This window comes from Panthera tigris, chromosome A2 (assembly GCF_018350195.1).
Source record: "Panthera tigris isolate Pti1 chromosome A2, P.tigris_Pti1_mat1.1, whole genome shotgun sequence".
Lineage (NCBI taxonomy): Eukaryota > Metazoa > Chordata > Mammalia > Carnivora > Felidae > Panthera > Panthera tigris.
Genome location: NC_056661.1, coordinates 152,143,422 through 152,158,366, shown reverse-complemented (window position 1 = coordinate 152,158,366; position 14,945 = coordinate 152,143,422). Strand labels below are relative to the sequence as shown.

Genomic DNA, 14,945 nt, shown 5'->3' with positions numbered 1-14,945 from the left:
GGAGAAAGCAGGAAAAAACCTCTCTGACCTCAGCTGGAGCAATTTCTTACTTGACACATCCCCAATAGTTCATTGGGACCTCATGAAGATAAAAATCTTCTGCACTGCAAAGGAAACAATCAGCAAAACTAAAAGGCAACCGAAGGAATGGGAAAAGATATTTGCAAATGACATATCGGACAAATGGCTAGTATCCAAAATCTATAAAGAACTCACCAAACTCCATGCCCAAAAAACCAATAATCCATGAAGAAATGGGCAGAAGACATGAATAGACACTTCTCTAAAGAAGACATCCAGATGGCCAACAGGCACTTGAAAATATGCTCAACGTCACTCCTCATCAGGGAAATACAAATCAAAACCACACTGAAATATCACCTCACGCCAGTCAGAGTGGCTAAAATGAACAAATCAGGAGGCTGTAGATGCTGGAGAGGATGTGGAGAAATGGGAACCCTGTTGTGCTGCTGGTGGGAATGCAAACTGGTGCAGCCGCTCTGGAAAACAGTGTGGAGGTTCCTCAAAAAATTAAAAATAGATCTACCCTATGACCCAGCAGTAGCACTGCCAGGAATTTCCCCTAGGGATACAGGAGTGCTGATGCATAGGGGCACTTGCACCCCAATGTTTATAGCAGCACTTTCAACAATAGCCACATTATGGAAAGAGCCTAAATGTCCATCAACTGATGAATGGATAAAGAATTGTGGTTTATATACACAATGGAATATTACTTGGCAGTGAGAACGAATGAAATATGGCCTTTTGTAGCAATGTGGATGGAACTGGAGAGTGTTATGTTAAGTGAAATAAGTCATATAGATTAAGACAGATACCATATGTTTTCACTCTTATGTGGATCCTGAGAAATTTAACAGAAGACCATGGGGGAGGGGAAGGGGGAAAAAAGTTAGAGAGGGAGGGAGGCAAACCATAAGAGACTCTTAAATACTGAGAATCAACTGAGGGTTGATGGGGGGTGCAAGGGAGGGGAATGTGGGTGATGGGCATTGAAGAGGGCACCTGTTGGGATGAGCACTGGGTGTTGTATGGAAACCAATTTGACAATGAATTTCATAATAAAAAAATAAACATAAGCCTATTTTGTTTAATATAAGTATTGTTACCTTGGGTTTCTTTTCACTTCCATTTGCGTGATAAATATTTTTCACTCTTCACTTTCAATCTGCATGTGGCTTTAGGTCTGAAGTCGGTCTCTTCTAGGCAGCATGGAGATGGGTCTTGTTTTTTTATCCATTCTGTCACCTTATATCTCTTGATTGGAGTGTTTATAGTCCATTTACATTCAATGTAATTATTGATAGGTATGTACTTATTGCCATTTTGTTAGTTGTTTTGTGGTTGTTTTTGTAATTCTCTGTTCCTTTCTTCTCTTGCTCTCTTCTCTCACAATTTGGTGGGTTTCTTTAGTGATATAATTGGATTCCCCTTTCTTTATATTTTGCATATGTGTTACCAGTTTTTGGTGCGTGGTTACCCTTACATTTATATATAACATCTTATGTATATAGCAGTCCATATGAAATTGATGGTCACTTAAGTTTGAATCCATTCATAAAGCACTAAACTTTTACTCTTCTCCGTTCCTCATGTTTTAGTTATGTGGTGTCTTACTTTACCTCCTTTTACTTAGTGAACATCTTGACTCGTTTTTATAGATGTACTTAATTTTACTGCTTTTATGCTTCTTTTCTTACTCTTTATTACAATCTTTCATTTCTACTCAAAGAGCCCCTTTTAACATTTTTGTAGGGCTGTTTGAGTAGTGGTGAATGTCTTTAACTTTCATTTGTCTGGGAAACTTTTTATCTCTTCTATTCTGAATGATAGACTTGCTGGACAGAGTATTCTTGGTTGCAGGTTTTTTTTCTTTCAGCACTTTGAATATATCATGTCACTCCCTTCTGGCCTGCAAAGTTTATTCTAAAAAGTCCACTGATAGCCCTATGGGGTTTCCCTTGTATATAACTGTTTTTTTCTCTTGCTTCTTTTAAAATTCTCTCTTGATCACTACTGTTTGCCATTTTAATTACCATTTGTGATGTGAACCTCCTTGGGTTGATTTTGTTGGGGGATCTCTGTGCCTTCTGGATCTGGATTCCTGTTTCCTTCCCCAGATTCAGGAAGTTTTCAGCTATTATATCTTCAAGTAAAATTTCTGCCTCCATTTTTTTTTTCTTTCTTCTTCTTTTGGGACCCTTACAATGCAAATGTTATTACATTCGATGGTGTCATTGAGTTCCCTTAATCTATTCTCATTTATTATTATTATTCTTTTTTCTTTCTTTTTTCTGCTTGATTGCTTCCCATCACTCTGTCCTCCAGGTCATTGATCCATTCTTATGCTTCCACTAGCCTACTATGTATTCCTTCTAGTGTATTTTTAATCTCAGTGATTGAGTTATTCATCTCTGATTGGTTCTTTTTCATGTTTTCTGTTTCCTTGTTGAGAGTCTCACTGAGGTCCTCCACTCTTTTCCCAAGTCCAGTGGGTATCTTTATGACCATTACTTTAAATTCTCTATCAGTCGTATTACTTATCTCTGTTTTGCTTAGCTCTCTTGATGTTATTTTGTTCTATTTCATTTGGGACATATTATTCTGTCTCCTCGTTTTGTCTCACTCTCTGTGTCTATGTGTTAGGAATGTCAGCCATGTCTTCTGCTCTTGAAAGTAGTGCAATGTCCCCTGTTCTCTAGGATCTTGTGCTTCAGGGATGTTTCCTATGTGTATTGTGTTTGCCCTACTTTTGTGGCTGAGCTGTGTCCTTCTTCAGTCCAGTCATCTGCAATGACTCTCTTTACCTGTTGTGGGCAGGGTTTGGTCCCTGTGGCCAGTCTGGGACCACCTTGGGCTTGAGGTGGTTCACACCAGGCATTTGCCAGAGATGCAGTGGCACTGAACTTCAGGACACTTTCCCTGTGTTGTCCCTTGGAAGCTTTTGTTGGTGGGCAGGGCCTGCAGTTAGGCCCGATATCTGCCCCCAGCCCACTGCTGGGGCCACACTTGAACAGGTTTGTGTGATTATCTCCCCCTTTACCCAGGGCAAGAATCACTTTGGGATGGTGCTGGCCTCTGTGGGGGCTGCTTGCACACTGCCATGCTTGTGGTGCTGCTTTAGATGGACTTCTGCCAGGGGTGGGTTGGAGTTGTGGTCCGCAGAAAAGCATGCAGAGGCATTGGTGGGTGGGGTTGCTGTTAACAAGGTAGATGGAGAGTGTTCGCTGGCTGCACTGGTTCCTGCAGGTGCCTGTCTACCTAGGCTAGGGGATGGGGGAGAGAAATGGCTCTGCCAGCTTTTTGTTCATGGAGAAGTCTCTTAAAGGTCTCTGCCCCTCCAGCACAAGTTCTGAGTTTAATAAGTAAATCTCCTTCCCTTTTATCCCTATTTTTCAAACTGCGGCTTCTCTGTTGTATCTCAGCAGGTCTGTTTGTTATGCTGTTTCTTTCAGGGTGGGGACTCAGTTTGCTGTCACCTCCTGACTTTCCTTGGGCAGAGCCTGCTGAGTTTTACAGTTCTAGGTGTCAAGCCCCGCTGATTATAAGAACTTGTTACGTTATGCCCCTCTGTTTTTCAGAGCCGAATGATATGAGGATTTGTCCTCCCAGTGTGGGTCCCCCAGGCGTGGGGTGCCTGGTGTGGGGTCTGCTCCTCTCCCTTCTCCATGCCTGTGTGTCCCTCCCTGTAGACAGTATCATAGGTCAGTTTGTTTCCCAACCTCATCTTTGTCCTTCCTACCTTTTTCTGATGCGGCCTCTTCTCTACTTTTAGCTGTGGAGGGTCTGTTGTTCTGCCAGTCTTTGGGTTGTTTTCTGGGTTCTTTACACTGATGTGGGTGTTATTTAGGAGTGTCCATGGGATGAGGTGAGCTTAGGACCCTCCTATTCTGCCATCTTCCCTGAACATCCTCGACCTGTTTCTAGTTTTAGTGACTACAGATAATCTGTAAATATCCTTGTGCATATCTTTGGGCACATGTGTTTTTAGAAAGTTGTCAGTAACTAAATTTAAAATTGAGTTGTGCATTTTATTTCGCTGGGCACTCTGCTCAAACATTGTGGGGTATTTAGTAAAGTGGGGGAAGATGGGCAGTAGGATTCACAAAGTCCAGTATCATGTTTCTATAAAATTATTCATCTTCATTTTAATCAATTCTAGGATAATGACCAGAAAGGGCTAGAGTTTAGGGATGGATATGTTTAGGAGTCTGTTGGCTTGATTTATAACTCTTAAATATTTAAATATATGGCATATGGACTTCCATTTTTACCTTTGCCCATGGCTCTGTAAATAGTAAGTGCAGAACCACTAAAGAAAGAAAGGCAAAGACATCTTAATGCCTAATTTGCAATACCCCCCTCCCCCCATGAAATCATTCTAGGAAACACTTTGGACATGGGACATTAAGTTTCACAGTGACTTGAAAGAGATCTTCTATTCAGACCTAGGGATAAAACTAGGCCAAATTATATGCTAATTATACCTAGATTTTCTTTCTTTGAATTTTTTTTCTTAGCTATTTTTATAAAGTGATGTTTTTATTTTTAAAACTTATGTTAGTATTGAAAAAGTCATTGTCTTAGTCCTTTTGGGCTGCTATAACAAAGTACCACAGACTGGGTAGCTTATAAACAACAAATTTATTGTTCAGTGCTGGAGGCTGTGAAGTCCAAGATGAAAGGCTGCAGCATATTCACTGTGGTGAGAACCTCCCCCCCCCCCCCACCTTCCTGGTTCTTAGCCACATTCTCACTGTGTCCTGACACAGTGGAAGGGGTGAGAGTTGTGTAGGGACTCCTTTCTAACGGCACTAGTCTCGTTCATGAGGGCTCCATCCTCGTGACCTAAGTACCTCCCAAGGGCCTCACCTTTGACTACTATCATCTGTGGGGTTTAGGATTTCAACATATGAATTAGGGAGGGGATACAAAATATTCAGACCATAGCAGTCACTAATCTCTCCTAATTTTGCCTATAGAAATCTGGCTGTTCAGGTCAGTCACAAGATTATGTCAAAGGTACCAATGGACAATTTTATGACAATGCATATTATTTTTTAACAATAAAAGGTACTCTTGTACGTGCACTGGTTTACTGTAAAGACGGATTAATTTGGCACATTCTGGAGCACCATGGAGAAGAGGGCATACTCAGGAATCGGATTGCCTGAGTTTGAGTCCTAGCTCTGCCACTAACTAGCCTTACAAGCTGTATGATCTTGAGTACATTTCTTAACCTTCCTGTGCTGTCGTCTCCTTCTCAGTAGAGTAAGGTGATAATTGTGTGTATCTGAAAACATTGTTACAAAGGCTAAACGAAGTGATATAGAGAGAGTTTAGAACAGTGTCTGGTACATAGTTAATATTTGGCAACAGCCTTTATTTTATGTAGAATTGTTGTAATTCTAGTTCTAAGGGTGAATTTAGTGCTTCACTTCCTTCCTTGCTGACAGCTGCAGGCATCCATGATCCAAGAAGATGCCACCGAGGACATTGAAGGTGACAACTCCAGTCCTTCCATGAGCACAGGTCAGAGGGCTTCTGCAGGTGGCCACGGGGCTCAGGATGACCATGAAGAAGAGGTATGTGGGATTCAACACCCAACAAAGATTTCCCAGTTTGTACAGATTCTAGATGTGGGATCTCACCAAGGGTGATGGTCAAATGTTTAACAGCCAGTAAGTAGGGCATGGGCACCAGCTCACCTGAAAGCACTTAGGCAGTAGATCTGGGAGGGTCAGGGAGACCCTGCTGGTGGCAGTCCTGTAGTTGCAAAGTCAAGGGAAGTTGGGGTGGTCCCAAAGGAGGGGGAGTGCATATAGGATCAGAACAACAGCTACTCACCAGCCAATCTAGGAGTGTTTTAATATTTTAACCCAGTTACTGCTGTATCTGTGAGTGTGGGGTGAATATCAGCCTTCAGATTTACTGAAAGAGAAGGTCCTCAGTGCTAGTCGGTCCTCCTTTTTTTTTTTTTTTTTAAAGTGTATTCATTTATTTTGAGAGTGAGCGAGCAAGTGTGAGTTGTGGGAGAGGGTCAGAGAAAGTGGAAGAGAGAGAATCCCAGGCAGGTTCCACGCTGTCAGTACAGAGGCTGAGGAGGGGCTCAATCCCACAAACTGTGAGATCATGATCTGAGCCGAAATCAAAGAGTCAGACGCTTAACCAACTGAGTTGCCCAGGCGCCCTGCTAGTGAGGCCTCCTTGACTCAGAATTGTACCCCTGGGAGTCAGCTATGTTTATTATGAGGTGCCCAGTCAGTACCCCTCACACCATGAGAGCAGAGCCCAAATCTAGCCCGACTGAAGAAGTAAAAGGGAGGCTGTTAATTCTCAGCCCGCCTCCCCAGCAGAAGCACGCCCAGCTGCTGTCCCCTCTTTGTTCTCCTGTCTCAACCCAACCCTGGCTCTGCTGAGACTTTGCTGACCTATCTTTGTAACGTTATCTGCCTCTCCTGTGAATTCAGGAATTGCTTTGTTCCCTCCTCCCTCCCTGCGCCTTTCTGTCCAAGAGCAGCCACTCCCCCTCAGGAATGTGCCACATTTTCCCAGCTGAAGGCAGGTGGCTGTTTTTATATTACCACCGAAGTATCCCATAAGCCTGAACGGGCTGGGGACTTTAACTGGAGCTCTGTTCTAATCCTGGAGTGGGGACGGGGTTCCTGTGAAGCCTGAGAGATGCTATAAGAAGTTCCATTTGTGGTGTTAATTACTTTAAAAAAAAATTCATTTAAACTAATGGATAGTCAATTAGAAATAATGAAAAATCTGGATCAAGTTTTTCCGACAAGATTCCAGGAACAGAAAGTAACCCATATTAGTGGCTATTAATATTACTAAGCCTGCCAGACCTGCGGGGATGTTTTAGAATCCAGCCCACACATCGTTGACTCATCCAGTCCCAGCCCGTCCAGTACAACCTCTCTCGTCTGTTCTTCCCATGCCCTCAATATTTACCCTCTCGGTGTTCATCTTCTGCCTCTGCCATGTACTGGCTGCCCTTGTCTGGGCAACTTGAGGCTCCATTTGTAGGTCCCTTCCCCCAAGTACAATCATGTGTGGATCGTCCATTGCCAAGCATATATTCAGGTTTGGCTCTTTTGTCCCCTCAAGGTCCTCTCTGACCTCTGTCTACACCAGGTGTTGGCCAAACTCTGGGTCAAGTTCTGCAGACTGCCAAGTCTGCCCAAGACTTCCGACACTAGCCACAGGTTTGGGGGCCCCCAGGACCACCCTCTCTTCAGACCAGTCAGTTACAAATTCAGGGTCCCCTCAGATTCCCTCAGGGTTGGTGATTTATAGAACGACTTACAGAATTCAATGAAGTTTAACCCTTACTTACAGTTAGGCTTTTACTGTAGCTCAAATATACAGATCAGAAGCAGCCGGAGGAAGAGGCGCGTAGACAGAATCTGACGCTGGGAGGGTTCCAAATCCCAGAATTCTGTGTCCTTAGAGAGACGTTAGTCTCCGGGCCTCAACATGTGGCACTGTGCACACAGCATTGCCAGCCCAGGAAGCTCACCGGAGCTCCAGCATCCAAAGCTTTATTGGGGTTTCATTACGTAGGTGTGCAACTCAGTGGTTGTGCTCACTCTCCAACTCCATCCTCTCCCTGGAGGCTGGGCTGGTAACACATGGCTCCAAGTCTGAACCCTCCAACCACAGGAACCATCCGATGTGGTCCCAGGGGCTCACCGTGAAGAACACAAACAGTTCTTTCAGGTGGGAGACGTCAGGAGTTTAGAGGTTGCCTCCCTGGAGCCAGGACAAAGCCAGCCCTCTCCTTGGGTGGGGTTCATTCTTCACCACTCATTCCTCCATTCCCTTTCCTCTCTCCCCTCTCTGCCCTTCCTTGCCCTTCACCTCCTCCCAGCTGTTTTCATTGTTGAGTCAGAGGCATTGATTCCTGTCTCCTCTCCAGAGCTCCTGACATGGTTGACTGCACCCTCCATGCCTTCCTCGGTATTTCTCTATCCTTGGCCGCAGCCCTGTGACTCCTTCTGGGACTCTGACCTCTTCTTTCCATCATCCATGTCTTTCTTTCTCACCTCCAGATGAACTTTTCCCAGGCTGGGAGCTCTGTGATCTTTCCCTCGTGTGTCTTCCTGGTCCCCTTACCTCCCACAGGTGAGTCCTACGTGTTCACTTCCAGCCCGGACTGTTCTTCTGAACCTGTTCTTCCTCTGTCACTGTGTGCTGAGAGATTCTACTTGTGTGGCCAGCTGTCACCTGAGACACAACACACCTGAACCTATCACTAATGTCCTTCTCCAATTTATCCATTTCTGTCAATGCCATTCTTTTAGCCCCTCGGACTCAAGACCCTCAGAGCCCTGTATGACCCTGGCCCTTGCTGGGTCAGAGGCCCTTTTTCTGCATTCCCACAGTACTGCTGAGTCTTGATTATTGCACTTTTCCATGCACCCTGTCCCCACCACGCTGCGAGCCACACGAGGGCCAGGATGGTGCCAATCACACTGTTCCCCCGACAGCATCAGAGTGCGTGAAGGGAACAGCATGCTCTTGCTGTGTGTGTGCTGTTTCTTCCCCTTCATCTCTAGATTAGTGAGCTAGTCAACAAACAGGCTTTTTTGCTTATAAGGCTCTGCCTTTGCTAGTCCATTTTGCCACCAGATTAATCATCCCCCCAAGACTTCTTTATTCCCCGTCCCCACCCCGGCCTCTTTTCATTCAGATGCTGTTTATGGTTCCTCATTGACTCCAACTTATTTTCCCAACTCTGTTCTTTACTGAAACTTCAGCACCTGGGGGCTCCTTTCTAGTCCTCACCAAACAAGCACCTACTTCCAGCCAAATTGTTTCCCGCCCAGAACTTGCCTTCCTGATGTTCCCAAGCACCCACCTTTTCCTTACCGGGAGTCATTTTCTTCACCAGGAATGATCTTGCTTATCTTTTACTTCCAGATGCCTCCCCAGCCTTCCCGGCCCAGCACAGACCTCACCTCCTGTGACACCTTACCGACCGGTCTCTCTTCTTCTTTGAACTTCTTTCAGCTACTTCTGGCAAATGTTCCTGCACACACACTGTACCCTACTTTGCGCTGCTAACTCTCTCTCTACGAGCATATTAATATTTGTTTTCCCCTAGTTCGACTGGAAGTGCCTTAAGAGCGGAGCACATGTTTTATTCATCGGTGTATCATTAGTAAGACCTTTCATGGAGGAAATACTTAATGAAATAGAATAAAAAATTCTCTCTTTCAGTTCAACTTTGGAGACATCTTTGTGCATCAAGCCATCCACACGATCGAGTACTGCCTGGGCTGCATTTCAAACACAGCCTCTTACCTCCGGCTCTGGGCCCTCAGCCTGGCTCACGCACGTGAGTGAGCTGCCCTCGGGGTCACGATCAGATCTCCCCTGGGAAACAGAAGCAAAGTGCTTGTTTGGAGAAGTGCCTTCTCTGGGTTATTTATGGCATGTTTGCCCAAAGAATGGTTGGTTTTTCTTAGGAAGAAGTGACTTTTTCTGTAGGTCTGACTTTATGTTACTGGAGTAGTTAGCTAGCCTCTGTGTCAGTTTCCTGTTGCTGCTATAACAAATTGCCCCCGTTTAGCAGCTTAAAACAAATGCAAATGTACTGTCTTACAGTTCTGGAGTTGTAGAACCAAGATGTCAGCAGGGCTGGGTTCTTTCTAGAAGCTCTAGGGGGTAATCCATTTCCCTGCCATTTCTATTTTTAGAGGATGCCTGCATTTCTTGGCCCTTGGGCTCATCAGTCTGATTCCTGCTTCATTCATCATGTCTCTATTTTCTCTGGCTCTGACTCCTTTGCTTTCTTCTTCTAAGGACCATGTGGTTACCTTGGGCCTACCTGGATAATCCAGGATGATCTCCTTATCTCAGCACCCCTTCGCTTTAATCCTGTTTGCTTAATCCATTCCTTTTTTTTTTTTTTTTAAGTTTATTTATTTATTTAGAGAAAGAGAGGGCACATAAGAGCATGAGTTGAGGTGGGGGGGCAGAGAGAGGGGGAGAGAGGATCCCAAGCAGTCTCCACGCTGTCAGTGCAGAGCCCAACTTGGGGCTCGAACTCATGAACTGTCAGATCATGACCTGAGCCGAAATCAAGAGTCAGGTGCTTAACTGGCTGAGACATCCAAGTGCCCCCTGCTTAATCCATTCTTAATCCCTTTTTGCCATATAGCTTTTTCTTAAGATTAGAACATGGCCATCTTTGGGGGGTTCACTTTGAGAGAAGGCCTGCCTTGATTGTGAGCATTGGTGGGAAGTAGGCCAGTTGGCTGACCCTTGAGCTGCACCCACCCCGCCCCACCAGAGGTACTCACCACCTCACAGGGTCATGCTAAGCCCAATTTTGGTCATGATTCCATCCCAAAGGGGTTACTTAAGTCTGGAATCCTAACTCATCAAGTTACTTTGTAAGATCCTTCTTGATCCCTGCCTGATTCTCCAGTCTTGTCCCTTGGTATTGCCCTCAATGCCCCACCAGTCCCTGGTACCCACCCATTTCATAGGCAGTGGCCACCAGGACCTGCACTGAGGCTCCTGAGGCTGCCACATGCTCTGGGCCCCTCTGTGTTGGCCCTGCAGCCCCCTTTCCTGAAATCTTCCTTTCTTCCTTAGCTTTCTCCTCACCTGATTTCTAATTCCTCCTTCAGAGCTCACTCAAACGGCACCTCCCCTGGGAATCTTCCTCCCTGATCTCCAGTCTGGCAGGTGCCCTTTCCCTGGGTTCTGGGAGTGCCCCCTCCTAACACTGATTGCAGTTCAGTCCTGATTGGCCTGTGTCCCTACTGGACTGCGAGCTCCTGAAAGGCATCGACCCTGATTTCCACCCCTGCATTCCCAGTCCTGAGCACAATGTGTGGAACAGAGAGATCAGGCCAAAGTATATGCTAGATGGGTAGAAACCAAAGCAAGGAAAGTGAGCCTGCTTCTTGATTTTTAGCAGAAATGCAAGTACTCACTGTTAGCCTTCGCGGCTTGGGCTGTGTTCATTTCCTTACATCAACTCCCACACATACACTTTACCTGTGTGCACACAGGTGCTTGGATGCATACATCCACAAGCACCTGCCTGTGTTTGCTTGTGCATTGACATGCACTCATGTGAGGTGGTTTCCCAGGGCCCTGAAGTGGATCTCTGAGCTTTGTGTGGTCAAGTGGTGTTTGATGTCAGCCTTTAGCTCTGATCCCAGATGCGGTTTGGAAGCATCACGTCACAAGAGGGCTGAGCCCAGATGGGACAGGAGGGTGCTCTCTGACCAGTCCATGCCCATCGAAGATGCAATTTGACATCAGAAAATCCATATGGCTTGTAGCTGCCTGGCACGGTCTACCCGTTGGATCTTTCTAGAACTCCCTGAGACATATAGTTCCCATGGAATATCTTCAACTCATGCTAACAAACTTGCTTGAAGAGGTGGTTTGGCAGAAAACAGATGCTGATTTAAGTCCTAGTTTCTCTTCTGCCACTTTTAGTTCAGTAACTCAGGCAAGCAGGCTAACCTGTGTGTGCCTTGGCTTTCCTGTGTGGTTCCGGTAGTGAGCCTGCTGTGTCAGTCAACCGAGGCTAGAATGTGTTGCAGTCACTACCAGCCCCGGATCTCAGCAGCTTAAACAATGGAAATGTACTTACTCTATCACATCTGTTCATCAGTGCCATGCTGAGACCTAAGTTGAGGGAGGCTGTATTTGGATACATGCTTCAAAAATCACCCAGATGGGGGTACAAGGAGGAGGTGAGAGTGAAACACTGGAAATTAACACACTTTCCCATTGTGTTACTCCAGCAGAAAGCCAGGGCTGGGGGACAGGGCACAGCACAGGTGCAGATACTCCCCCTTGTGCCCTCACATGTCTCTCTTCTCATCGTGTTCAAATAAATATCCACTTGCAAGTGACAGGTCTTTATCTCTCTGGGCCATGCCACTTTGACCTTTTGGCTGGGTGACCTCCAGTCTCAACCCAACAATGTAATGGTAGTATCTCCCCGAAAGGGAGAGTGTGAGCAAGCTTTCTGGTGTCTCTTCTTATAAAGGCACTAATCCCATCATGAAGGCCCCACCTTTATGACCTCATCAACCCTTAATCACCTCCCAATGGCCCCTTCTCCAAATACCCTCACTTTGGTGGGTAGGGATTCAACATAGGAATTGGAGGGTGGGCGGGACACAAACATGCAGTCCATATCAAATCATATTCTACGCATTCTGTTGTGTTTCGCTTCTCTGGTGTAACATTTTGTTGCTCAGATTTATTCATGTTGCTGCTGGTAGCTGTAGTTTGCTCACTTTCACTGGTGAATACTGTGCCTCCGTATGTTTGTTGTCATGACAGAAACTCCTCTATTGTGAGCACTGCCCTAGACAGTCTCATACAGGTGCCCCAGGGCACATGTGCCTGAGTTTTCTAGCTGAAGAGCACAGTGTTGGGATTCTAGGGTGTGCAGACCCAGGTATATGGCATGAAAAAACCCTGCACTTGCTACATAAACTCTGTGGTTGAGAAGGTTTCTCTTGCTCTTACAGAATTGTCTGAAGTGCTCTGGACCATGGTGATGAACATTGGCCTTCGCGTGCGAGGCTGGGGAGGACTCATTGGAGTCTTTATCATTTTTGCCATATTTGCTGTTCTGACGGTAGCCATCCTTCTGATCATGGAGGGTCTCTCTGCGTTCCTGCATGCCCTGCGACTACACTGGTGAGCGTGGCTGCACTGGGGAGGCTCTGTGTGCTCTAGAGAGAGATGATGGGCCATAGGACCAGCCAGCTGAGGTCACATCCTGACCCAGTTTGAGTCACCTGTTAGCCAACAGGTTGGCTATTACATGGCAATATTACATGATGAGGTGTGTGTATGTGTGTGCCTATGTGTATGTGTATACACATATGATGGCTGCCCTAGGATTAATGTTAGTTCCCATTTACTCATTCTCTTTTATTTTTATTATTACTTTTTAAATGTTTATTTATTTTTGAGAGAGAGAGAGAGTAGAGGAGGGGCAGAGAGAGAGAGAGGGATAGAGGGTCCAAAGCAGGCTCTGTGCTGACAGCAGAGAGCCTGATTCAAACTCACGAACTGTGGGATCATGACTAGAGCCAAAGTTAGATGCTTCACTGACTGAGCCACCCAGGCGCCCCTTACTTGTTCTCTTTTAAGAGTTCGTTTGTTATATCACAACTAGCTTCAAGATAAGGAACACTTCAAGTATTGGGAAGATGACAGATCTGAGATAGTCTCACAGCGGCATACTTAGTGAATCTGGGACATTAGGCCCTTGGTGCTGAGTGCAGGAACTATACCAGAAGTACAGGCTACTAACCTCTACAAAGTGGGAACAGAAGAAGGGTACCTGGAAGGAGGAAGGCACTCACAGGAGGCCCTTGACATCCGCAGATGTGTCCGGAGATTATGAGCCCTCACTAGGCTTACAAATATGAAAACATTTGTTGAAGCTCCTGTTTTTCTAACAAGTCATAGGTTGGCCAAGAATTTTGAGTGTGTGCTCATACCCTTAAACTGCAGAGACTGTCTTTAGCTCTCACCGATGCTTTCTACCTCCCTCTGTGCGCGCTGTTCATAAAGAAAAGTTTTTACATACTCCGTGTATGGAGTGGAGGGAATCACAGCGCCCCTGCCTCAGGTTATGACATCGGCTCTCCCCATGTCCTTAAGGAAATGAACCCTGTAACATAATCAAGCATGAATGATCATGCATGATGTCTGCGATGTAAATTACAAGAACGTTAAGTCAGGGTCCTGGGTATTGTGAAATAGCATAAGCCCCGTGGTTAAGATGAGGATGGAGAAGAAAAACCACGTGGAACCTCGTGAAGCATTCTCTCATCACTAGCTCGTGAGACAAGACTTCACAGCGAATTCTTCCCTGCTTGTGGGAGCCGTGGTGGGGGTCGGGTGGCTCTGCCATCGTCTGAGCGGCTGGTGGCAGGGGCCTGGAGGAAGTGGGGTGGGATAGGAAAGGAAAAGTGTGACTGGGAGGCAAGAGAAGGATTTTTATAAGCCTCAGAGGATCCCTGTAGTGGCCACCAACGTGAGTGTCTTCCCTGGCACACCTTCCTGACCCTGTGCTTGATTTTACAAATGCCCCGCTTCTTCCCTTCCCGGCCAGCCTCTAGCTTACATGTTTTTATCTCGCTTTTTTTTTTTTTTTTTTGCCACCCCTCCCCCCCCAAGGGTGGAGTTCCAGAACAAGTTCTATGTCGGGGCTGGTTACAAGTTTTCTCCTTTCTCCTTTAAATACATCCTGGAAGGGACATCGGAGGAATAGCGGCAGGTCCCGTGGCTGCCGCATCTTCTGCCTCAGTCTCTGTGCCTGTGAAAGAAGTTCAGCTTTGTCTTCAATGTCGGCCTGTGCTAGGCGGTCAATGGATGATTGTTCTTAGCTATCTGGAGACAGGAAGCCATGTATATTTTACTTATAAGCCTTGGAATTTGATACGACTTAACCATGTCACAGAGGAACCGACCTCATGTGGGGTCGTCATTGTCAAAAACTAAAATGACTGAGAAATGGGGAGTGCTACACTGATGTTTTCCTGCAATATTGTAAGTATTATATGCAAGAAAATAAACTTCTGGGCCATTTCCTTGTTCTTTAAGATGTCTTTGTCCAAAATTATTCTGTAATATTTAGTATTGATAGTTACAGGCCAAAGCTCAACAATAGAGTTACACAAACTAATTTAAGAGGATTATGTTTATTTTATTCTTTCATTTCCTGGTTCCTCAGACGTGTTTTTTCCTTGGCTGGGGCTAAGCTTTATAAGATTAGGAACTTTCTCATGAATCTCCACTCCAGGTGGGAAAGAAAGGGTAATGTTCCCTGGACGGATGGCTGGCCCCATGTGGCTCTGTTGTTAAACCCTGTGGAATGAAGTGTGGCAACATATCATCAGCGACTGTTTGCTGGA

At 45.7% G+C, this 14,945-nt stretch overlaps 1 protein-coding gene across 1 annotated transcript in view; it reads left to right on the top strand.

Moving 5' to 3' along the window:
- Positions 1-14,608, top strand: part of ATP6V0A4 (ATPase H+ transporting V0 subunit a4) — a 92,202-nt gene extending 77,594 nt beyond the window's left edge. The window contains exons 19-22 of the mRNA XM_042973280.1: positions 5,478-5,606; positions 9,253-9,370; positions 12,543-12,714; positions 14,209-14,608. Coding sequence (XP_042829214.1) covers positions 5,478-5,606; positions 9,253-9,370; positions 12,543-12,714; positions 14,209-14,302 — 513 coding nt within the window. The 3' untranslated portion in view covers positions 14,303-14,608. The remainder of the gene's footprint in view (positions 1-5,477; positions 5,607-9,252; positions 9,371-12,542; positions 12,715-14,208) is intronic.
- The last annotated feature ends 337 nt before the right edge of the window (positions 14,609-14,945 follow it).